Source organism: Schistocerca americana, chromosome 6 (genome assembly GCF_021461395.2).
Source record: "Schistocerca americana isolate TAMUIC-IGC-003095 chromosome 6, iqSchAmer2.1, whole genome shotgun sequence".
Taxonomy (NCBI): Eukaryota; Metazoa; Arthropoda; class Insecta; order Orthoptera; family Acrididae; genus Schistocerca; species Schistocerca americana.
The window spans coordinates 16,182,504-16,206,716 of record NC_060124.1 but is presented as its reverse complement, the minus strand read 5'-3'; the positions used below and the strand labels follow the sequence as shown (position 1 = coordinate 16,206,716).

Sequence of the window (24,213 nt, the reverse complement as noted above, 5' to 3'; positions counted from 1 at the left end):
GCTTTCAGGTATGTCAGATCAGTGTAGATGATGCTGTCTGAGTAAGTTTGTTTATGGAAGTCGATGAAACTGAAAGAATCATTTCTACAGAAATTTTTAAATCAGAAAAGTTGAGTTCACCTTTTCATTTTGCAGGTCTTTTGCGAACCAAATTTTCTCATGGCAGTCGTTAAATGCATTGTTCGTCATCATTACCATCAAAAGCAATGATAATATTGGTCAACATATCTCCCAAAAAACCGAATTTTCTGACGTTGTACCGAATTGGAACTGAACATTCAAGTGAGTTGATGAAGACATCAGCCAAAATACCAGCAAGTGGACTTCCCAGAGCCAAACCATAAGGTTGAATATATATTTTTCCCTCGAATGTGGAGTAATTATATTTGAGAGCTACTTTTAGTAAAATGATGATGTCAGCAGTGTGTATTGTACTCATTTTTTATGTTGTAGTAGCTTTCTCTCAACGACAACTATAGCTGTATTAGATTAGATTAATACTAGTTCCATGGATCATGAATACGATATTTTGTAATGATGTTGAACGAGACAAATTTTCCAATACATGACATAATTAAGTTAATTTAACAACATACTTAAGTTAATATAGCAACTTTGTTATTTTTTGTGATTTTTATTTTTTTATTTTTTATTTTTTAATAGTTTTCGTTTATTTTTTTCTTTTTTTCTTAATTTATATCCAAAAATTCCTCTATGGAGTAGTAGGAGTTGTCATTCAAAAATTCTTTTAATTTCTTCTTAAATACTTGTTGGTTATCTGTCAGACTTTTGATACTATTTGGTAAGCGACCAAAGACTTTGGTGGCAGTATAATTTACCCCTTTCTGTGCCAAAGTTAGATTTAATCTTGAATAGTGAAGATCATCCTTTCTCCTAGTATTGTAGTTATGCGCACTGCTATTACTTTTGAATTGGGTTTGGTTGTTAATAACAAAATTCATAAGAGAGTATATATACTGAGAAGCTACTGTGAATATCCTTAGATCCTTAAATAAATGTCTGCAGGATGATCTTGGGTGGACTCCGGCTATTATTCTGGTTACACGCTTTTGTGCAATAAATACTTTATCCCTCAGTGATGAATTACCCCAAAATATGATGTCATATGAAAGCAATGAGTTAAAATAGGCGAAGTAAGCTAATTTACTAAGATGTTTATCACCAAAATTTGCAATGACCCTTATTGCATAAGTAGCTGAACTTAAACGTTTCAGCAGAACATCGATGTGTTTCTTCCAATTTAATCTCTCATCAATCGACACACCCAAAATTTGGAATATTCTACCTTAGCTATATGCTTCTGATTAAGGTTTATATTTATTAATGGCATCATACCATTCACTGTACGGAACTGTATGTACTGTGTCTTATCAAAATTCAGTGAGAATCCATTTACAAGGAACCACCTAGTAATTTTCTGAAAGACAGTATTGACAATTTCATCAGTTAATTCTTGTTTGTCAGGTGTGATTACTGTTACATCAGCAAAGAGAACTAACTTTGCCTCTTCATGAATATGCAATGGCAAGTCATTAATATATATAAAGAACAACAAAGGACCCAAGGCTGACCCTTGTGGAACCCCATTCTTGGTAGTTCCCCAGTTTGAGGAATGTGCTGATCTTTGCATGTTATGAGAACTGCTTATTTCAACTTTCTGCACTCTTCCAGTTAGGTACGAATTAAACCATTTGTGCTCTGTCCCACTCATGCCACAATACTTGAGCTTGTCTAGCAGAATTTCATGATTTACACAATCAAAAGCCTTTGAGAGATCACAAAAAATCCCAGTGGGTGGTGTTCGGTTATTCAGATCATTCAAAATTTGATTGGTGAAAGCATATATGGCATTTTCTGTTGAAAAACGTTTCTGGAAACCAAACTGACATTTTGTTAGTAGTTCATTTTACAGATGTGAAGCTACTCTTGAATACATTACTTTTTCAAAATTTTTGGATTAAGCTGTTAGAAGGGAGATTGGGCGGTAATTGTTGACATCAGATCTATCGCCCTTTTTATGCAAAGGTATAACAATAGCATATTTCAGTCTATCAGGGAAAATGTCCTGTTCCAGAGAGCTACTACACAGGTGGCTGAGAATCTTACTTATCTGTTGAGAACAAGCTTTTAGTATTTTGCTGGAAATGTCATCAATTCCATGTGAGTTTTTGCTTTTAAGCAAGTTTATTATTTTCCTAATTTCAGAGGGAGAAGTGGGTGAGATTTCAATTGTATCAAATTGCATAGGTATGGCCTCTTCCATTAACAGCCTAGCATCTTCTAATGAACACCTGGATCCTACTATATCCACAACAGTTAGAAAATGATTATTAAAAATATTTTCAACTTCTGACTTTTTGTTCGTAAAGTTTTCCTTCAATTTGATGGTAATACTGTCTTCCTGTGCTCTTGGTTGACCTGTTTCTCTTTTAATAATATTCCAAACTGTTTTAATTTTATTATCAGAGTTGCTGATTTCAGACATGATACACATACTTCTGGATTTTTTAATAACTTTTCTTAATATAACACACTAGTTTTTATAATGTTTTATAGTTTCTGTGTCACTACTCTTTCTTGCTGTCAGATACATTTCCCTTTTCCGGTTACAAGATATTTTTATACCCTTAGTAAGCCATGGTTTGTTACAAGGTTTCTTACGAATATATTTAACTATTTTCTTGGGGAAGCAGTTTTCAAATGCATTTACAAAAATGTCATGAAATAAATTATATTTTAAATTGGCATCAGGTTCACGGTACACCTCATCCCAGTCTAACTGCTGTAGGCTTTCCCTGAAATTTGCAATTGTTAAATCGTTGACTGAACATACTATTTTGGAGGACTGTTTAGTATTGCCGAATGGAGCTATGTCATATATTGTAACTAGCTGTGCACCATGATCAGAAAGACCATTCTCAACAGGCTGAGAATATATCTGGTTAAACTTATCTTGGTCTGTAAAGAAGTTATCTATCAGTGAGCTGCTATGCTTTACTAGCCGAGTAGGAAAATCAATATCGGGTGTCAAATTGAAAGAACCGAGTAATACTTCATGGTCATTTTTCCTATTACCCTCTTTCAGAGAATCTACATTGAAGTCCCCACAAATAATAATTTGCTTCCCCCTGTCTGACATATAGCACAACAAGGTGTCCAAATTTTTCAGAAATAGATGAAAATTTCCTGATGGGGACCTATATACAGTTACAATTATAAATGTGCCTTTATTTAATTTAAGCTCACAGGCACATGCTTCTAAATGTTTCTCTACACAAAACTTTTTTGTTTCTATACTTTTTGCACAATGATAACTTTTGACATATATGGCAACTCCTCCTTTCTCCATATTTTCTCTCATTACATATGCAGAGAGCTTATATCCACTTACATTTACCTTATCCGTATCAGTAACAATGTTATACTCAGACAGGCATAGTATATCTATTTCATCCTCAGCTTCTAAATCTTCTAAACAAACCAGAAGCTCATCTATTTTATCTTTAAACTCCCAATATTTTGATGAAATATACTTCCATTATTTTTAATTATCTACAGGGACATTAGTACACAGACTAAAAACATCGAAAAAGACCAACTTAGTATGGGCTGTGCCCTGTATCATTTGAATTGTGTATATCTTTAATATTTTTAACAGAAAAATTTTGTTAAATGCAAAGGAATCTTTAGCTTTTAATGAAGACACCTTGCCATCGTATGATGGGCGCCACCTATCCCATTCACCACAAGATGGATTGGTTGACCCTATTTATGAAGCTTGAACTGAGCACAGGTGGATTTGGATTCACGTTTATAAGCCACTTTTTTAAACTTAGTGAACATACTCTCTGCATTAGAGAAAATTTGCCTAAATTTTTGTTGGTTCAAGGTCGGGTCTGCAGTAGCCTCAACAGTGTCATTGTCATCAAAAAAATTTATCATTTTCTCTATATTTTCTTTTTATGAGCAAAGATAAATTGCATTTATCACTTTTGGAAATTAAAGCGTAATTTTGTTTCACCTTAATGCTCCTTACTAATCCCTGTCCAGAAAAGTAAACATTGATCGACCTTATCCAGCTTAAGAGATTCCAAACCAAGTTTAAGGTCAACAATAAGGTTACAAATCAGAGGCTCCTTAATTAAGCCAAGACGGTTAATTGTACTTAAGCCCTTTATGTAACAAATCGTCCTCAGCCTACATGAAGCCATAATACAGAATGTGTTCTCTACAACCATTCTATCCACAGTCAAGCGGTAGTTAAAAATTGTTTTTTTCAACCTGGAACATGCCTCTCTGATTTTTTCCTGTAATGGAAAAGTATTGTCCGCCACAAAAACATACAGTGGGTTCTTTGACGCTTCAGGTAAGCAGCCAGGTTGTGGCAAGTTCAGATTCTTTTGTGGATTAATTAGCTTGTGGTCGCGTTCTTGAATACACAGCCATTTGAAATTCTTTTTTGGCAGCCAATAGCTGCGAACAAAAAGCTGTAGCTGACATCAACGGCAACAAGCAGCACTTAGCTAGATAACCATTTGTAATTGTAAAATTTCTCCCTCACTAGCAACAGGACATTGTAGGCCTATGCGCTTCCCATCAATTGCTCCCACACAAGGGGGAAATGAAGTACAGGGCGTACATTAAGTCCTGGAACACTTTCAGTTATTTATTGCACACGAACTGAGCATTGTACAGACGTCATACTTACTGCATTTTAAGAGAAACTCTGAAAGTTTTTTTTACGAACATTCGATATGCGTACCATGAGTGACCCAGCAGATGTCAATACTGTAATCAAAGTCTTGCCATACCTGTCTACCCGTCCCAGTATGGCATCATCGACTGTGGCAGTAGCTTCCCATATTCTCTCCCAGAGCTCCGCTACATCACGTGGTAGAGGTGGTACATACACCAGATCTTTAATGTGTCCACCCAGAAAAAGCTCACATGGAGTGAGATCTGGTGATTGGTGAGGCCCTTTCATGAAACAGCTCTCCCCTTCTGTAGCATAGCCGATCCACTGATGCAGCAGCTCTGCATTCAGGTACTCATGAACTTCACAATGAAAATGGGGTGCAGTCCCATCCTGCTGAAAGATGAACCGGGAGTCCGATTGCATTTGAGGCATCAACCACTGCTGCAACATGTTCAAGTAGGAATATCCAGTGACAATGTTCTTGGCAAACAAGAATGTCCCGTACAGTTTTCGACGTGACAAGGCACAAAAAACATTTACCTTTGGGGAATCATGCTCAACTTCAATGCATTCATGTGGATGCTTTGTACCCCAGATTTGACAATTATGCCTGTTCACATTTCCATTAGTGTGAAAAGCAGCTTCATAGATAAAAATTAAGCGATCAGCAAAGCCATCCCTACTCTCATTCAATTGTTGCAACTGCGAACAAAAACTCGAAATGCTTGTCTTTGCCGTTGTCATTGAGCTTCTGCACTAGCTCCAATTTGAATGGTTTCACAGACAGCTTCTGTTGCAGTTCTTTCCACGCTGTCACTGGAGCCATAACGTGTTCAGAGGATGCACGATGCACTGATTTCTTTGGACTCCTTATGAATATCTCCTGTACATGCTCCACATTCACTTCACTCACTCTGAGACACCCACTTCTCTTTGCCAGGCACAAGCAACTTGTCGTAACTAATTTGTTGTGCCAGTGGTAAATGGCCTTCCTTGTTGCTGGCACCTTAGTGTACTTGGTTGTAAACATCCATTGAACAGCGGTAGCACACTTGTTTTTGCCGAACTCCAACATACAGAAAGCTCGCTCTGCACCTGAACTCACCATGTTTGCTATTAACATTGACCATTGGCAAATTACCAAACTACGCTGTGGCAGTATACATGAAAAAACTTTCAGGGCTTCTCTTCAAAATGACATGTATATGATATCTGTACAATGTTTGGTTCTTGTGCAATAAATAATTGAACGTGTTCCTGGACTTTATGTACATGCTGTATTTGTAGGGGGCACACATACTATTTCATGTCAGTTGTTTTCAGTCTCCAGTATCGGAAAAAAAAGAAATTTGATTTCAGGTTCTGGGTGATTTTCCAGAGGGAAGAATTGCAGATGAAGAGGACATTGCTGCCCCTTCTATATCGACTTCTCTACCTAGAAAATTAGGATGAGTGGGTGGAAAGCTAGAGAGTGAGATCTATAATGTTGCTTCTCAGTTATTAATTAATGTGCTGAAAAGACAGAAAGAGTAGGTTAGTGGCGAAAGCAGTGCCTATGGCCAGTATGTGATATCAATGCTACAAAACCTGCCGCAGGTTTCCAAAACATAAGTTACGGCAAAACTTAGTGATGTAATAAAATAACAATTAGACTATTTTTTGGAGTTTGAAATCGTCAGTGTGTGTAGATGCGTCAAGGGCATAAACAAGTAATGTTGATTCCCTTGTCATACATTTGCATATCCAACACTGACGACACTGTAAAAGAAGTGATTTATGATCGGTGTCATATCATACAAAACAAATAAAAATGAGACAACATGCATATTTAATGATGTTTTCCATTTACTTACCTATACATAATTCTTCAGTATTTCTAGCAGTTCGCCATAAACTTCAAGTACTATTTGAGATGTAGCTTGCTTCGAAATATGAAATAAATATGCAGGACTCTGAAATGAATCTCCTTTGTTGCCAAGAAACGAAGAGTAACAGTAAGTCTTTGGTTGACTGTAATAATTTCCAGAATTTTGTATCTTTTTTTTAAACAAATGATGCCACCATTTCCGCCAGAAATTCAAAGTCGGGAGGTGACATCTGAGTGAAATTGCGGAAACCAGATCCATCTTCCATAGTCAGCTTCTTTAGTAAGTTATTCCCACCAGTATGTTTTCGTCCACCAGCGATGACGATATCTTTCATTTTGTTAATGTGAACCTTCAAGTATTAATAATGTAGCACCACATATCATTACAGTTTCTGGAGATAATGCAGCAGACAAGTAGCATTGCAGACAATGCAGATACACAAGAAATGATTGTTTGCCGCCAGTGTGGACAAAGACAGAGACAAGCAACAAAATCAGAAACGTATTACCAAAACACTGTGCAAAACATGTTTCCAATAGGAACATGATTCCAGCTTTAGCTTCACTACGGAGAGGTACTGTGGCTCCACTTGTTTCAAAGATAAACTTGGGCTGAAGCAACCTGGGGACGCCATATTGGATTTCGTCAAGATTATTCTTGGTGTTTTTAAATTATAACTTATGTCCTACGAATAAGTTGTTCTGAAACACAAACACATTGAGGATCTCTCGAAAAGATGTAGTTTGTTAGAGTCAAATGTCAGGTGACAGCTTATTGACATTAAGAGCTTCCAAGTGATCTACAACACAGGACTAAGTTACATTTTGCACATAATCACTGCGGTGTACTGGGTATAGATATGGACTGACGAAACTGCAAATTGTCGTTTGCAACCGTGCAATCTGCAGGATCCTCATAATTCTGAAAGATATCAGGACTTTCCTTAGTTATGTAATGGAAGTGCAAGACAAAGTGTACCTATGAAAACAGTGGAGACACAGTATTTCTCATAATGCATATGTAAACAAAGGCACATGGAGCAGATAGCTCCAGTCACTACCTTCTCACAATCAATGCTCACTTGTGTCTGAAATTGCACGCACTGAGCCCTGTCAGTACACATCCAGCCATGTATGTCTGTAATGTCATCTGCGTTTAGCTGTGCGCATATGTTAAACATTGTGTCGTCAGTGGGAAGTCTCCTAGTGCATTGTGCATGTGTCGTCCAAACCTGACCCTCTGACGATCTAAGCACAATTTGCGCAACTCTGACAGACCTTATTTATATTAGGCCACATGAATCTGTCCATCATCAGTTTGATGCTGGCGTTTATTTATGGATGAGCCAGCCTATGGATGCAGTCAAATAATTGCTGTCGCAATTTCTCAGGTACAAAAGGTCTCGGTTTCCCCCGTGATAAGTCGCACTAAAGTCGCAAACGTTCACCAGCAGGTTGCATTTGCCACAGATGCAACCCACGTGTACTATCGCAACGGAATTTGGCGGGTTGTTGACCTCTCTCTTGCACAGCAGTTAACTCCTTGTAGTCAGTGGTCTGAGAGATCGATTCCAACTGCGACAGGAAATCCGCCACCACGTTCTTAGCACTTTTCATACGCTGCAGGCTGTCGTGAATTGGGCGATGAATTCAAGCTGTCTAAATTGTCGTGTTGAGCAGCCATCCTTGCTCCTACAGAAAGCGAAAGTAATTGGCTTGTGAACTGTGAAATACGTGAATGGTCTGGCTTCTACTTGTGGCCAGAAGTGTATGTGTGCATGTGTCTGACAGCTTCATAATTTTTTTTCTGGCAGTAGTGGACACTGGAAGATTCTGAAGAAGATCGCAGCAGAGGGGCCGAAACGTCGATTATTTTATAGGAAATATGACGCTGCCTAACACTCCAGAAGATTTTAACTTCAGTGACAGCGGCCACAAAAGCTTGCAGACTTACATAAGATTCATAAATTGCCAGAAATTCCCCATCGTAAGCACTCCATTTAATTTGTGACTACATAAGCTTACGAGAGAAGAAGTCAGAGGCTGCCAGTGGCCTTCAATGTGCTGATGTAGAGCTACGCCAGTGGCTTGCTGGCAGGCATCCACAATGATTGCCAGGTACACCTGAGGAATAAGGTGTGCCAACATGATTGCCTGACGTAGACATGCCTTGATCATATCGTATGCCATCAGCATCTCTGGTGTGCACTCTTCGTTTGCTCCCTGCGTCCTTAGCGGCTAGTGCTGACATCAAAAGTGCCTGGATGGCTATCGCATTAGAGAGATGTATGTAGAAATTAACTACTCCAAGGAACTGGCGTAGTTGGTGATAATCGATGAGGCGAGCCATCTACTAAATAAGTGCAACTTTATCTTGCAGTGGGCTGATGCTGGCTGCTGTCACTGAGTAGCCCAAGAAGGGCACCTGGCGTTGTCGAAGTAAACATTCGATTCATTGACCAAATGCTATTTGCACCAATATGTTGGTAAACAGACTTTACGTGCAGTTTGTGTAGTTTATCGAGTTCCGAAAAGACCAGGATACCAGGATGTCGTAGAGGTGTGCAAAGCAGTACAGTAAGTACTTCGTTGACAAACCGCTGCCAAGTTTGTGCCCCCTTTTTCAAACCAAGCGGCATACGGAGGTATTCAAATAAGCTGAATGGTCTCCTGACAGCCGTCTTCGGTATATCAGCAAGTGTGACTAGTATCTGTTGATAGCTGGCCGAAGTGGCCGTGCGGTTCAAGGCGCTGCAGTCTGGAACCGCGAGGCCGCTACGGTCGCAGGTTCGAATCCTGCCTCGGGCATGGATGTTTGTGATGTCCTTAGGTTAGTTAGGTGTAACTAGTTCTAAGTTCTAGGGGACTAATGACCTCAGCAGTTGAGTCCCATAGTGCTCAGAGCCTTAGTATCTGTTGATATGCTTCCTGGCAGTCAATGATACTGCCAGCACTTGTATAAAATCCCTAATGTGTGGTATCGGATAACGATCAGGAATGCTACGGATATTGAGTGCCCAGTAGTCTCCATATGGTCTCCAGATCCCATCTTTCTTGTCTGCCACATTAGTGGCGATTACCATGGGCTGCCGGGTCTACAGACGACTCTTGAGCGCAATAGTTCTTTTAATTCTGTCTTCGCTGTGTCCAAACGATCAGGAGCTAACCGGTGTGGGCGCTAAGACATTGGTTGACCAGATGTAGTCTGATGTCATGGACCGTGTTGTGCCTAACTGTCTACGCACATGGCACAGATTTGTAGTTTGCTATTGCGGCGTCACCTCCAGTCTCTTACCGACCGTCGACAGATTACCCCTTCCTATGGTGCCTTTAATACACTGTGTATCCCAGCGGATGCTCGACGAGCCAATAGCTACTTCAGTTTTGCGTGATGTAACAAGAAATCGTCACCCAATATTGCGTCTGATACATCGGAAATCACGAAAGTCCAGGTGAAACGTTCTTGGAAACCGAGGTCTACATCTATCTGGCATTGTCCATAAGTCATTATTGACGTCTGGTTTGCTACTGTGACCTTTGACTGAGATGTAGGAAGCTTCGCATAGCAACTTCTAAAAGGCAGTGCAGTGACGTCCGAATCTGAGTCGATTAAATAAGCGCGGCTGGATTTAAAGTCTGTGACAAATAGTTGATAGGACAGCGGGGGTAAAGTAGAAACCTCACCAGTAGTTACCCATCATCGCTCTCACTCCGCAGTGATAGGCGCTGGTGCTCAAACTCGCGACCGGCGGCGGTAATTTCCAAGAATATTTGTCTATCGAAGCCGCGAGCTCCAAACAATAGATATCGAATGTGCGATTCTAAATCAATCACGCGAATGTGTTGGCGGGTGTTACGATAAATTATTTGTGAGTTGCTAGGGAAATCCAAACGATTTATATCGGTAGTGAGTGGGATGTTTGATATTGTACACGTTTCTTCGGCTGAATGCCTCACGTGGAAGAATCTAATTTCATGCTTATCCAATGTAGAAAATTGTTTGAATTTTTGTTAGAAATATGGACTAATACCAGATGACAAAGGGGGAACTGTGTAGACTGTGGTGGGGCAAAGTCTATAAAAGTTCGCAAGAAGAGTTCTGATAATGAAATACCTTTACAATTTCATTGCAGAAACTGTGGTGCACAAACGACTATAAGGAAGAATACATGGTTTGAGTACTCCAGATTATGGATCCAGACCAGTATAATTCTTGTATCTTGCTTAACTGGGAACTACACCCTGTAAACAACAGCATCGGAAGCTGACTTATCTACCAATACCATGTGTGACTGTTTCGGGTTTTGGAGACAAGAGTGTTCTATAATAGTGACGAACGAGAGTGTACCAATCAATGAATCAAATCAAACTGTTGAAGTGGACGAATCGCACATAGCACGAAGGAAAAATCAGAGAGGACTATCTTTAAAGAATGAAATCAAACATATTTGGCCATTCGGTGGTATGGAACGAGAGTCCCGGAAGTGTTTTGCGGCAAGAGTGTTCTCCAGAGACAAGATAACTTTAGTCAGTTTGATACAGCACTTAATACTGTCCGGTAGCCAAGTGATTACAGACAGCTTTCAGTCCTATAAGACACTGAAAGCAGAAGGGTACAACGACGCGTTCGTCAAGCACTCTGTAAATTTTGTGTCTTTCGATGACCACAGTGTGCACATGCAGAACACCGAATCACTGAAATCTTCCATTAAAAGAGAAGGGCGGCCAAGAGAAAGAGACCGACTACTTGTTTCAGTATCTGTACTTCCATAACTTGCAGTTACAAGAGAAAAGTTAGTGCATGTGGCATTCTACCCATATTTTTGCGTGACATTGTCTAGAGTCTACCCAGGTTACAGCAAAAAGGGAATGCTTCCCATAGTATATACATCAAAGGGACTTTCTCATGACGACAGCGTCGACGACGAGTAAGGTAAGTCGTTGCCTTTGTAATTAGAAGTATTTTAGTAATGCTCTTCTTTTGTCATTGGTGTAGTGCCCATTATAAACATGGTAATAACGCCCGCCACCACAGCCGCGTGATGGATTTAGAACCGCACGTTCGATTTCTATCGTTTGGAGCCCGCTGCTTCGATAGGCAAACATTCTTGGAAATTACCGCGGCGGCGCTGATCGCCAGCCGCCGTCGCCATCTGGGTGAGTATAGGGTGATGTGCAATGCGACACCTTGTTTCTGAAGCGACGGTGGTACAAGCAAATACCCTCCTTACACACGTTGCCACCTTCCTTGCTCTTCTTGTATGTGCCTGCCTTGCCTCCAAGCAATGTCGATATCTGTCGCCACAAGCCGTCAATGTGATTTCGTTGCTAGTCCAATTGTTGCGTAGCGTACGGTTGTTGGCGTCGTTGGATCGCTGCAGCTTCCTGAAGGTATGCACTGCTGAGTTCGAACGTCACAGACGACGTATGCCCTGCACCTAACGAGGCAGAGACCTTGTCAGCTACTGAGAGCGACGATGAAATATCGCGTGCGTCGGCACGCTCCACTGCCGTTCTAACTGCCTCTGAGAACTGTACACATTGCAGTGTCGTATCTGGCAACTCGGTGTCGTCGACTAACCTTCGCAGGTGCCGCCAAAATTCCTAAGGTGACTAATCTCCTCTTTTTTCACCATATAGTACTTCTTGGACACGTTGTTCCGCCGGCCGACGTAGCCACTCAAGGACTAACTGTTTAAAATGCGTATAATTCTGCGTAGCGGGTGGGCGGAGTAGTATATCTGCGCTGATCATTGTTGTTTTATTGTGGAGCGCACTAACGGTGATCATAAATTTGGTCTCTTCGTTTACAATGTCGTGGGGCTGAAAAGTCAGATCGAGCACTGTATGCCATGATTCAAATATATCAGGAATGAACTGCGGAGGACTTTTCTTCATCTTGCTACTGTTATACACCAATCGGACGCTCCTGGGTGCAATAGAAAAGTTGAGCACAGCGTTTTCCTGGTTTTCAATGCCGCGTCGTAAATCTTCGATATGCTTCAACAAAGCGTCGTCCCGATACATAGCACTCGCGGATACGCCGACTCTACATTAGACGACTCACAACAGTACTGCGTTTGTTCATCTTCAACGGAGTTCAGTGTACGGGATCACCACTTTAGTCAACTACAGCATATCTCTATCCTATAAAAAGATCCAACAAAGTTGTTGGGCAATAACTTCTTAATTTTTAAGATCAAACACCATGAACTGAAAAATCTAAGCCAATACAAAGAATAGTAACAAAAATCAAAGAGTAAAGAAGATTGTCCGTGAGTCCGTCGCCACAGAATAATGCTGTGCTCTATTGTGCATTCACAGATGTTGTTCTGGTGACTCCCACCCCAGTGATGTGCCATGAATGTTTTGTCCTGGCATGACTGCCTTTACACAGTTTCTAACTTTTCTAGTTATTGTGCCAGATGGCAAAATATTTTTCTATCTTTTTTCCTTCTCTATCTCCACTGGATATTTCTGTCTTAAGACGAAATTGAGTCATCTTAAACATGTTGAAGACTCTGTTGATTTTTGTCATGTTGTGTGGTCATCTTTTTTGTGTGCACTAGATGTTAAATGTGTGTATCTTTGACACTGAAGTTCTTTGCTCTCTCCTGCATTATCGATTTCCGTTTGGTTAGCGGGGGGAATTTGGTCTGAATTCATTCTATTGAATTTTGCTGAAGTGGTTGCACGTGGATTGGTGTAAAGAGTATAAATACTTTTTGGGGCGCTTCTTAAAGGTATCAATATTTTGTGTTCGTCGTATGTAGTGTATTTTGTAAGTATTATATTTTTATTATTGCACCGGTTGGAAATGCTCACAGAGTTTGAAATAGGCCGCCATTTTGGCTTCGTTAAATAGCCGGACTATTCTATCTATTGTAACTTGTGGACTGTTCAGAAATGGTATTTAACTGCAAGCTTGAGTTTTTCGTGAACATCCGAAAGAGTATTTATTCATGGTTGTTTTTCTAAGTTTAAATTGGCGGCATGTCTTGTTTCATTTCAAGGAAGTCTTCCTATTTTTGAGTTTTGTACGCTCAACTAGATGATGTTGGTAGTTCTCCGTCGAATATGTGCGTTTTATTGCCAAGTATGTGTTCATTTTGCGTTTTTTTTTTTTGTCCCGAAGAAAAGTTTCCCGCCGCTGCTCTGTCGTATTAAGACTTGCATTAGCGCCATTTCCGTGTATAGGAACACCATCATCGGAACGTAGATTTAGTGTTTTGTTGCCAAAAATTTTAATTTCCTGTTAATAATTCGACAATGGTAAATAATTGTTTACCTAGCTACGTTTTTATACAATATCATGTTATTTAAAGAATGCTGTACCTTTTATTTGGAGCTCGTTCGAAGATTACTAATTGTTGATTTCATTGTAGTTGAACTCGTTAAATGTTACACTTTCTAGATTACGATTCCCGCATTTTTGGTTGAAGTATGCTACAAATATACAGCATCGTTTCCAATTTTGATAAATTGATTCTCGGCATACTTGGGTTCGTGCAAAGTTACCAGATAGGGTTCCGGCATTCGTTTCACTTGGTACTTCAACGCAAATTTTTCCTTATTAGAGATTTAATTTCGTATTAGTTGAAACGAAAGTGGGGATTATTAATATGTTGGAAAGTGGTTCAAATCGCTTCGCTAACGTTCTACTGTACTATTAGTGTTTAAAAATCGTGGGTGTTAACTAGTCTGCAAGTTGCTTGTAAGGATAAGCCATAAATCAAAAGCAAGGTCTTTGTCTGTAATTTCAAGGAGTCGCCATACCGTTAGCCATTTTTTGTCACACACATCTTGTCTGTAACATTCCATTTCTCATGGTCTAGATTCTATTTGAATTTGTGAGTTTGTGAAATGACTGTTACAAGATATATCTGCAGCTTAACATGAGATGTAGGTATGTTGTGTAATATTTAGTTCAGTGTAGTAAACTCAAAATACTGCATTATAGAATAGTGTGTAGCAAGTTGTTTGCAAAGTGTTTGTGGTATATACGTGAAATGAATGTGATACTTTATTCACTATTTTAACAGTTAGTGTATGTGGTAGGGGGGTAGGTATTATCACACTACTCTAGGTTGTGGTTTGCATTGTGCTCGGCTTGTGAGCTGTGAAGTCAGTCTTTCCCCAGTGTATGTAATTGCTGAAAGCGTGCTGGCAACTATCTTATCACTGACACGGATCAAGTATGATTTTCTTCTGATCCCTAAGGCATAATGTGCAATACCATGTTTGTTACTATTTAATGATTTGAAATTTGACTGTAGCTATATCTTGGTCTTGGTATTTGCCCATTATGTAGAACTTGAGGGAATAAACCGCATTTGAGAAAATGCCCTTGGCACAAAATTTTGTAATTTGTTACCAGTAATTTGAAATGTCTACCTGCTATTGTGCCATTATATAGACCTGGGCTGTATTTTCAAGGTAGTATTGGTAACCTGTTATTCCTGGCATCTGCTGATTTAGACAACTAAAGAGTTCCCAAATTCTATTGGCATATATAAATATTGGCTATAGTATGTTTGTAAAAAATTTGTATATGTTAAAAGGAATGGTACCTAGTTTAAGGTATGATCGTCCATAATTAGTTGGTTGCACGATTAATGGCATATACATAATATTTTAAGTAATATTATTAGAATGTCGTAAGTGGAAAACGTAATTTCTAGCTTTACTTTTTCACTGTGTATTAAAGGTGGCATCATTTGAGTAAGGAATCGCCATGAGAGGTCAGCCTAGTGCAGCAGTTGTTCATGTGAAATTCATTGGACTGTTGCTTGTAGACACGTGCCATGTCAGTGCTCTTGGAAGAGAGCTGTGGCAGTGGTGTGGCTCTGTTTTTGTTACCGCATAGTGATTTGTGAAGGTGGAAAAATAGATTCGAGCAGTGATTAAGTACTTTGTAAGGAAAGGTATGAATGCAAAGAACGCTCGTGCAGATTTCCTTCATATTAAATTCTTGCCAAGTGGACGAATGAATTTAAATTTGGTCAAGAGAGCTTAGATGATCCTACTTCTGAAATCCATCACTAAAGTGCACAAAGTGGTTGTGGGGGATCGCTGATTGCAAGTGCGTGAAATTGTCATGCTTGCCAGATCTCGTGTGAGAGTGTGTATTGCATTTTAACTGAAAAATCAGAAATTGATAAAAATTATCTGCAAGATGGGGGACATGACTTGACGCTCTATTAAAAATGCATGAAAATGGCATGGCAAAATTACCCAAACAAAAGTATGAAATGAAATGTCACACCTGCCTTATTCACCTGATCGGCTCTGTCAGACTTCCACCTCTTCCCAAAACAAAATTTTCCTTGGTGGATGAAGGTTCACTTCAAATGAAGAAATGATAACTGGAGTTGACAGCTATTTTGCTGGCCTGGGGAAACTCATTTTAGATGTTGGATCAAGGCACCGGAACATCACTGGACCAAGTACTTAATCTACAATGAGACTACATAGAAAAGCCACCCTCTTATTATAGTGACAAATTAGACTTCAGGTACTGGTCAATATGGATTCTGCTGTAGCAGCCGATTGTTTGATTCATGAGTTGGACATCTCTTGTAGGTATAGGGTTTCTTTGAGTGAAACCATTTTCAGACACTGTCTACTGTGTATGCACAGCTTTGTGATAGTTTAGACTGTCAGAACACTTTGGGTTTACTGGAACGTACATTTTGTGCTTGTTGTTTGGTCACGTGCTGTGTTAGTTGTTGTCATTGACGTTTTCATGCACCCGGTACATACATATTTTTTCATAAAAAGCACTGTGTGTTCAGAATTAATTCTTTGTAAGTTTCAAATCTTGACTAAGGTTGTGTCTGTCTTGCGCTGTAAGTACTGTGGTCTTTTTGAGGTTGTAAGGTACTGTACTGTGTCCCCTATGCTATGCAGAAAAACACCCACCATGTGAAATTGCGTGAACAGTGAGTGGTTTGTGTGTTCTCTGTATAATGGAGGTGCACAGTGCCTTACAACCTCAGAAAGATAACTTGTGCAAGACAGGCAGTGCAACACACAATACTAATATATTCGCTCATGACAATGAGAAATTGTTGAAACATGTTGATCTAAGCATGAAAGTAAATGTAAGTGGTGCAGTGTTTCACTATTTAATTAATGAGTGAATGGCAGTTGCAAGCTTTCCAAAAATACCAATTGTGATGATTGAAATAGTCACATTTCTGCTTTCCACTTATTAGCACTTTTTGGAGAAGCAGTGATACAAAATGGCAACTGAAACTCTTAATTGTTTCTGACACCACTTGAAACAGTACCCTGTTTTCTTTTACATATTTTGATTTGATGCATATGATGAATTTGATAAGCATGTCTCATTAATAATGGTAACATTGCTGTTGATTGACAATACATTGCAGATAGTATCAATCTTAATAAACTACAATGAAGTAAATTCCCAAACATTAAAAATGCGGGAAGTTATCTAATTTGAAGAAAAATTGTTGGTTTAACCCTTTAGTGACCAGTGGGAACTATAGTTCCCACTTATTTGTTTTCACTGTAAGTTCAGTGGTAATCCGTGTTCCCACTTCTAACTTGTTCTACCATCTCTGTTAGTGTGCTAACTGTGTAGATTGGCAACGGTTAGGCGAAGGCTGTTGTATTTCTACCTTGTGAGTCAATCTATGCAGAAGCGCAGTTCCCGGGTGAAAATAAGCCACTGTTTCGACCGCTATAGCGTTTTTTTGGATAGTCTGCTTTCCTTTTGTGTGTGAAGTGACTTTTGTTGTATTTATCTACTTTTATATTTATGAGGAAGATAGTATTCGTGTATATTAGCTGGATTTGACTGAAAATTACATAAATATTACAAGGTAAGTTAGTGGAAGCAGAAGTGAAGTATTCTGACCATTGGCTGTGGCAGAGTATAATAAAATAATGGGAGGAGTGGATAGATTTGATCAGCTGCGTGAATGGTATGCTGTAGGCAGTCGTTCATGGAAGTGGTGGCACAAACTGTTTTTCTTACTTGTGGATTTGGCAGTTGTCAATTCCTACCTTATGTGGAAACTACAGAAGACAGAAGCAGACCAGATAACATTTAGATTGCACTTGGCAAGGCAGCTTATCTCTGGCTTCTCAAGTCGTAAGAGAAGTGGAAGGCCTGTATATTTTCGAACACTAAAAAAGAGTTGTCTGTGGAGTACCAGATGAAGTTTGTCTGGAGAATGTTGAAACTCATTTCCCTACAAAAAGTACAACAAACAGAAGATGCCTCCAATGTAGCACCAAGAACAAAGAAAAGAGAACAAAAATAATGTGTAGCAACTGTCGTGTACCTTTGTGTGTAGCACCATGCTTCTCTAAGTTCCATAGTACATCACCTTAGTGAACTCAAAGGACAGTATGAACTAATACAAATATAAATGTAATGTTTAACATGTTTTTGTACTAAAAAATAAAGGAAATACATTTTTTAAAATTAGCAAGTGAAGTTACTCCAGAGTTTGATGGGAACAATAGTTCCCTCTAATTTTTTTATACTCATAGGCTAAACTCTAACTTTCAAGATTTAAACTATGATTTTATGAACGGTTTCTTAGCCCAACATAGTGTTCATAAAAAGTCCACAACTTCCGAAAATAATTTGGTCACTAAAGGGTTAATTAGTGGGGAGTGGCTGCAATGTGCCCAGTGGTTAAGAATCTGGTATGCAGCTTAATTTCACTGATGTGTGTAAAGTGTAGCACGCTTATTTCTACCTATGTGTCCTCTCTAAAGTGAGCCATGTTAATGTGTGCATGTCATTTATAGCAATGTATATAGTGTGAGACCCTAACTTACTAGCTTTTGTTGTTAGATCCATGCATGGAGAGGGAAAATTTCATTTTGAAAGTGGTTACCAGAGGATGAGGTTTGGTGCCCTAGGGTTTATATGTGGAACTGATTTCTGCAGAAAAATCCATCAAGGGAATGAAATTACACTATGGTGTTTCAAATTTTTACAAGGTTGGGATGTACTGTTCCTTCAAAAGGTTGGCAGTGGTCAATGAGAGTGCTAACAGATTGAATAGACAAGGCTGTGCGTGCGTGCGCGCGCTGATCTCTATCTAGAGAATGTCTTTGAGGCCAGCCAGAATAATTTCCTCTGATCAGTTGAAAATAGTTGCAACTATCCATTGGCACTGGCAGAATGCCTGTGTTGGAATTCATTTGCATGGTTCCAATGGTTGCAGCTGTATCTTAATTGAACCTATAACAAATTCTTTACTTTGTGGAAAACATTTTTCTTTGATGAAAGAACATATAAAATTTGTGTAAACTATGATTTTAGATATAATTTATATTGCAAATTGTAAAAACATAATTAATTTTGTTAGATCCTGAAGCATTCATGTACAGTTTGGGACAAATTGGGCAGCAGTGCACATACTGCCATTTTTGTGCATAATAAGTGTCCGTGCTATTACACTCTTTTTGGTTGTCTCATAGATTCTTCCTTCTGTTTTGTCCCTAAGTGGAATGTTTCTTACCTCAGGCTTCATTGGTAATTGTGTGTTACTGTTATTTCTCCACTTCCAACTTCCACTGGATACTAAGTCACTGTGTACTGTTTCATGGACCCACTTTTGTTGGTTGATTTGGGTGAAGAGACCAAACAGTGAGGTCAATGGTCCCATCGGATTGGGGAAGGAAATTGACCATGTCCTTTCAAAGGAATCATCCCAGCATGTTGCCTGAAGTGATTTAGGGAAATCATGGGAAACCTATATTAGGATGACCGGATGTGGATTTGAACTGCTGTCCTCTCGATGCACTTTATTGATCATTCTTCTGACAGACCTGTGCAATCATAACTGACTGCTCGCTAACAGCTGCTAGCCTACCTTATTGCCAGTAGTGCTAAACACAGGACAAAACCCACTCATTCTTGTGGCCAGTGCTTAACAATCTTTAATTGAAGGTGATTTTTAGACAAAAAGAAGTTAGTTTTAAATCTTAGGTATCTCAAATGGTATTGCCAGTTTCCACTACAGTAATCAAATGGTATTAATACAGTACATAGTAACTCCAATGAACAGGTCCAGAGGCACTTAAGAAGTTAACTCTGGTCGTGTTTAAGCTACTTTCTAGCAACCTTACCCTGATGGCTTGATAATTCAAACTGATACCATTACAGTTAACTGAGGCATTTTTGAGACAGCCTATGGTTCCTTAAGGCACTATGCTCATTTTATCAGGAAATTTGCCCATACTTGGCACATTTCCAAATGACTCACTTTGCTCTTAATGGTGTTAAAGGAAAATTGGCCACACTATAAAGGAGGCTGGACTGTTAATGATAAGACGGCGTATGTTGTTAAACACCATACACTTTAAAACATGCCAACTGGTGACTTAACAGTTTCTCATTATTGGTGTATGGTCAGAATTTTCTTTTCCAGATGCCGACTAACTTAGATAACAGGTTGTGCAGGTTTCAAAAGTGCAGTCAGATTAAAAGTAAAATCACTGTATGAACCAATAAGCATGGCTTCTGGGAACAGTTCGCTTGTTTTGGCTGTGACAGTCAATCTTTGAGGTTTTAATTACTTTGGTGTGGCTTAACCCCAACCTTCCATAGCTTTTCTTATCAAAACTATGATGTGATGTGCATTTGACTGGTTCTGCTGGTGCAGGATTTTCTCATAGTGTACTTCATGTATGATTGAGCAGTTTTTTCATGTATGACTGTGCAGTTTAAAAGTAATGTCAAGTTGTCATATGCAGGTTGCAGTGCATGATTGATAAATTATCAGTGCAATGCTTGCCAATTTTATTTGCAGATTTTGACATAATTTGCAGTTTAATCTAAAATTTGATACATATACTGTCATATAGATATATAGCTATCAATCTGTAGATGCTTAGTGTAATGTTTATTCCATTGAATTGGTGGATTGCAGTATATGGTGTTCATGCAAATTACCTTGATTGCTAATGTTCTGCTTTCAGACCGAGATATGAGTTCAGAAGGATATCAGCAGAGGGGAACGAGAGTGTATGTGGGAGGTTTAAATGAATCAATTAAAAAGGAAGATTTAGAAACAGAATTTGAGAAATATGGGAAATTGAACAATGTCTGGGTAGCATTCAATCCACCAGGTTTTGCTTTTATTGAGTTTGCAAATGAAGGTGATGCAGAATCTGCCTGCAATGACTTGAATGGCTTTGCATTAAATGGCTCAAAATTGAGAGTAGAGATTTCACGGGGAAGGGGCCGTGGAGGTAGAGGTGGATTCCGTGGGTCAGGGGGTGGTGGTAGAGGATTTTTTGGGAGGGGAGGCTCTAGGGGCTCATATGACAGAGGTAGTTTCCGCGGAAGCCGTGGTAGGGGATCTTCAAGAGGACGCTACGGAGATGACGACTACAGTTCCAGCCGTGGCAGCTATGGAGGAAGCAGAGACTACGAACGTGATGGAGCTCGTGGATCTGGCTACAGGGTTTCAAATAATTACTACGGTGGTGATACTGGCTCATCGAGGTATCGCAGTCGCTCCCCAGTGGGGCGTGGCAGGTATTTATCCAACCAACAAACCGGTCTTCGTACATGAAATTTAGTATTGTCATGAGACAGTTTGCGGGTCCTAGTTGGTGCTGATGTCAGTTCTTAAGCTGAAGCTCCTTCGACATTATTTCTTTCAAGTATGGAGCAAGCATGGACCAATAGTGCAGAAAAAGCTGGCAATTGCAGGTCCATGTGAATTTAAAAAATCTTCGATTAGTAAAATATAATTGTTGGGTTTGAGGGACAAGGCAAGGACAGTCTCATGGCATATCACTGTACTTCTTTCTTTAAGAAGTGCTTGAAACCCAGGCAAACTTGTCACATGTATCATATTAACATTAAATGTCAGCAAACCATCATTGTTGGTGTAGTTTGTGAAAGTGATCAAAGTTAAATCTGCTGTTTATGTGAAATTCACACTTTACTACTGTGATATACAGACCTATCATCAATGAAGGTTAATCTGTTTGCTATCATGAAATAACTTCGTTTGTAAGAATTATGTGCTTCGCTGTTGGAATTGAACTGTGCTTCGATATATTTTGAGTGCTAGTAGATGACTGCCCTCCTACGAATGTTACTGCGAATATTTCAGCTCCAGGGACTATGGGAGTGCTGATGGTTCATTTGGCTACGGTGGTAATCGATCAGGCGACGGATACTAAAGCGGTCTGCGATGAAAATGGAAGGACTTAAGGTACAACGAATTTTTTTTCATATGTTGGTAGCGAAACATTTTGCTGCCATTCCTACGTGTTCTGAAACATGTGGTATCGTTTCCATCTGATGGGAGTCCTAAATTACAGTATTTATCTCAATTCAGTAGAAAAAATATTGTTGTAGTTCCTTTATGTAGTCATCCAGTAGTTACTGTTCCATTCTAATCCTAAAAAAGTGATTCTTGTTTCCTTATTATGCATGTTACTAATCTGGACAGGATAGTTTAAACCATTTTAACACGCATGGCTCATATGCATGGAGATAAGTTAGTATACTTCAAGCAGAATTTGGAACTAAATTGTTTATGCCTTAGCTTTCTAAAACTATGATGCTGAGTGATCAAGGAAGTGTTTTGTATCTTGCCATGTTTACAGTCCCTTTCCTTCACGACCACATTTTTGATCGTCGAGAGAACGGGGCACTATCCAACGACACCACTTTTGTGGTCGATAATTTCGTCACGTTAAGAGCTTCGAGATTGTAACCGCATCCAAAAAATGATCTCCGAGTTCATCTGAATAGCCCCAATGTGTGGAAGAACTGCCCAAAATGTTTTATTTGTGAAGTGTTGATTACTGAAACAAGAATTAAGGAATGAACATTATAGGTTTACTCATTCTGTGTTAAGTTTTGAGTGTATGGACAAGCTTAAATAACAGTTGCTATGTCATGCAGCTTCCCATTTTTCACACATTATCATAACTTTTTTATATTTCATTCTTTCACCAAGTAACTTCAGTGTTAAGATTAATGGTATTACTAAAACATAGTTTTCGTGTTTAGTGTTGAATAAAGTCCTTCAATGTGAGAAAGTTCAATTTTGATTTAAGAGCCTGGACCATTGGTCATGAATCCTTTGTGTATTTCATTACAGTGTGGAGTTGATACTAATCTTTGCAGTCGGACATTAGGTATGTAGTTCATTAAGTCTTTAGAAAACTCATTTATATGCAGATACCTACATCTTTACATGCCATATCAATTTGACACCCTGTAACATGTCTGGTGAGTATTAGATATAGAAGTTATATTTGCAGTAAAATCTACCTGTTTCATCCGGATTAAGCTGTAACAGATCAAAAAGTCACATTACATTCAGTATAATTAACAACTGTGCAGTTGGTGCATGGTCCTTGACCGATTGCAGTGAAATACACCAGGACAAACATGCCCACTAGAAAGCACAATGCTGTGTTTTACAATTAAATGATTGTATGTTAGATGAATGTGGATGGATGCAGCCTTGCAAATAATAATAATAATAATTGGTGTCTGCTTCACATTAAAGTTGATTGGGAGTAGTAGTCCCATGTGTGCTAGTACTGACGTTAGTGGTGAAACAGTTTTTTCTAAGCTATCAAACTTTTGTCTTCAGAAGATATTATGCTTCAGTTGGTGAGTATAGAAATCGATTTATAAAGGTGTAGTGTCCTTGTGGTAATAAACAAATCATTAAATTTGTAACATACTGATTTCCATACCTAACACAGTAGCAGTTACAGTGTATTGTCAGAACTGTGGCTTAAAAGCTTTTCAGTTAGAATGTGTATCGTCCATTAAAAATTCAGATTAATTTTGCTTTAAAAAGTGGATTCTTTCCCTTTAACTGTGCTTTTAGTAAAAGATCCTTTCCCTTACATTTGGGACATGCACATATATCGAAGTCTTTTAAGTTTAGCACTGGTTTACACAACAGTATTACAAATTGTGATACGAAGTGTTGCTGTTTTTGTTCTTATTGTAAAGCAGATTTAATTGCTGGGTTATGACATCTCACTGTTTCTAAGGTACAGTTGGCTAACATTTTAAATCATTTTGTCAGCTTCTGTTTGATCTTTGCCAGAAGTGGTATCTTCAATATAAAGTAAAACAAGATTTTATAAATAGTACCCACATTCTAAACATCCAGGGTGGTATTTAATGATGCTAAAGCATTGGTGAGATTGAGAAAATGGTTACATTACCTCAAGTGACCAGCAGTGTTCAATGAAGTCTTAATTGCTTATAGGGAATTATGCACTGATTTAGTGTGAAATTTGACATGTGCAATGGGTAATATAACATTTTACAAGTGTCATCACCTTTTTTTTCTAGGAGAGGGATGAAATTGTCTGATTGCCGCCTTTAAATTTTAATTAAAAAGGCTGTGTCTTTATCTACTTCAGTTTTTGCCATGCCATAACATCAGAATTTTAGAAAATTCATTTCAGAGCTTAACTGTTTCACTTACACAACGGTATTCTGTGGGGGGGGGGGGGGTAGCAATGAGTATTGGCTGTTAGTGGGTAGAAAATTTAAAAAGGTGACTTTAAGGAGTGGTAGAAATAAGGGTGAGAAAATTGATACTTCATAGTACTTCTTAAATATGTTTTATTGGAAATTCAT

At 38.9% G+C, this 24,213-nt stretch overlaps 1 protein-coding gene across 4 annotated transcripts; it reads left to right on the top strand.

The window, feature by feature from the left end:
• Positions 1–13,191: 13,191 nt before the first annotated feature.
• LOC124619240 (RNA-binding protein Rsf1) lies at positions 13,192–22,640 on the top strand. Of its 4 annotated transcripts, none has more exons than XM_047145481.1 (4): positions 13,192–13,327; positions 20,556–21,117; positions 21,704–21,805; positions 22,203–22,640. In XM_047145481.1, exons 2-3 carry the CDS (start codon positions 20,564–20,566, stop codon positions 21,771–21,773), a joined length of 624 nt encoding a protein of 207 aa, XP_047001437.1. In that variant the 5' UTR covers positions 13,192–13,327; positions 20,556–20,563; the 3' UTR covers positions 21,774–21,805; positions 22,203–22,640. The 4 variants fall into 4 exon arrangements, with proteins under 4 accessions (XP_047001437.1, XP_047001440.1, XP_047001438.1 ...); XM_047145482.1 differs by lacking the exon at positions 13,192–13,327 and adding an exon at positions 13,734–13,856; XM_047145483.1 differs by lacking the exon at positions 13,192–13,327 and adding an exon at positions 14,357–14,490.
• The last annotated feature ends 1,573 nt before the right edge of the window (positions 22,641–24,213 follow it).

Excerpts from the sequence above, each read along its gene's own strand:
- LOC124619240 (XM_047145481.1), top strand. The coding sequence starts at position 20,564 with ATGAGTTCAGAAGGATATCAGCAGAGGGGAACGAGAGTGTATGTGGGA. Across the intron at positions 21,118-21,703 it reads TCCCCAGTGGGGCGTGGCAG|CTCCAGGGACTATGGGAGTG; the intron begins GTATTTATCCAA and ends CGAATATTTCAG.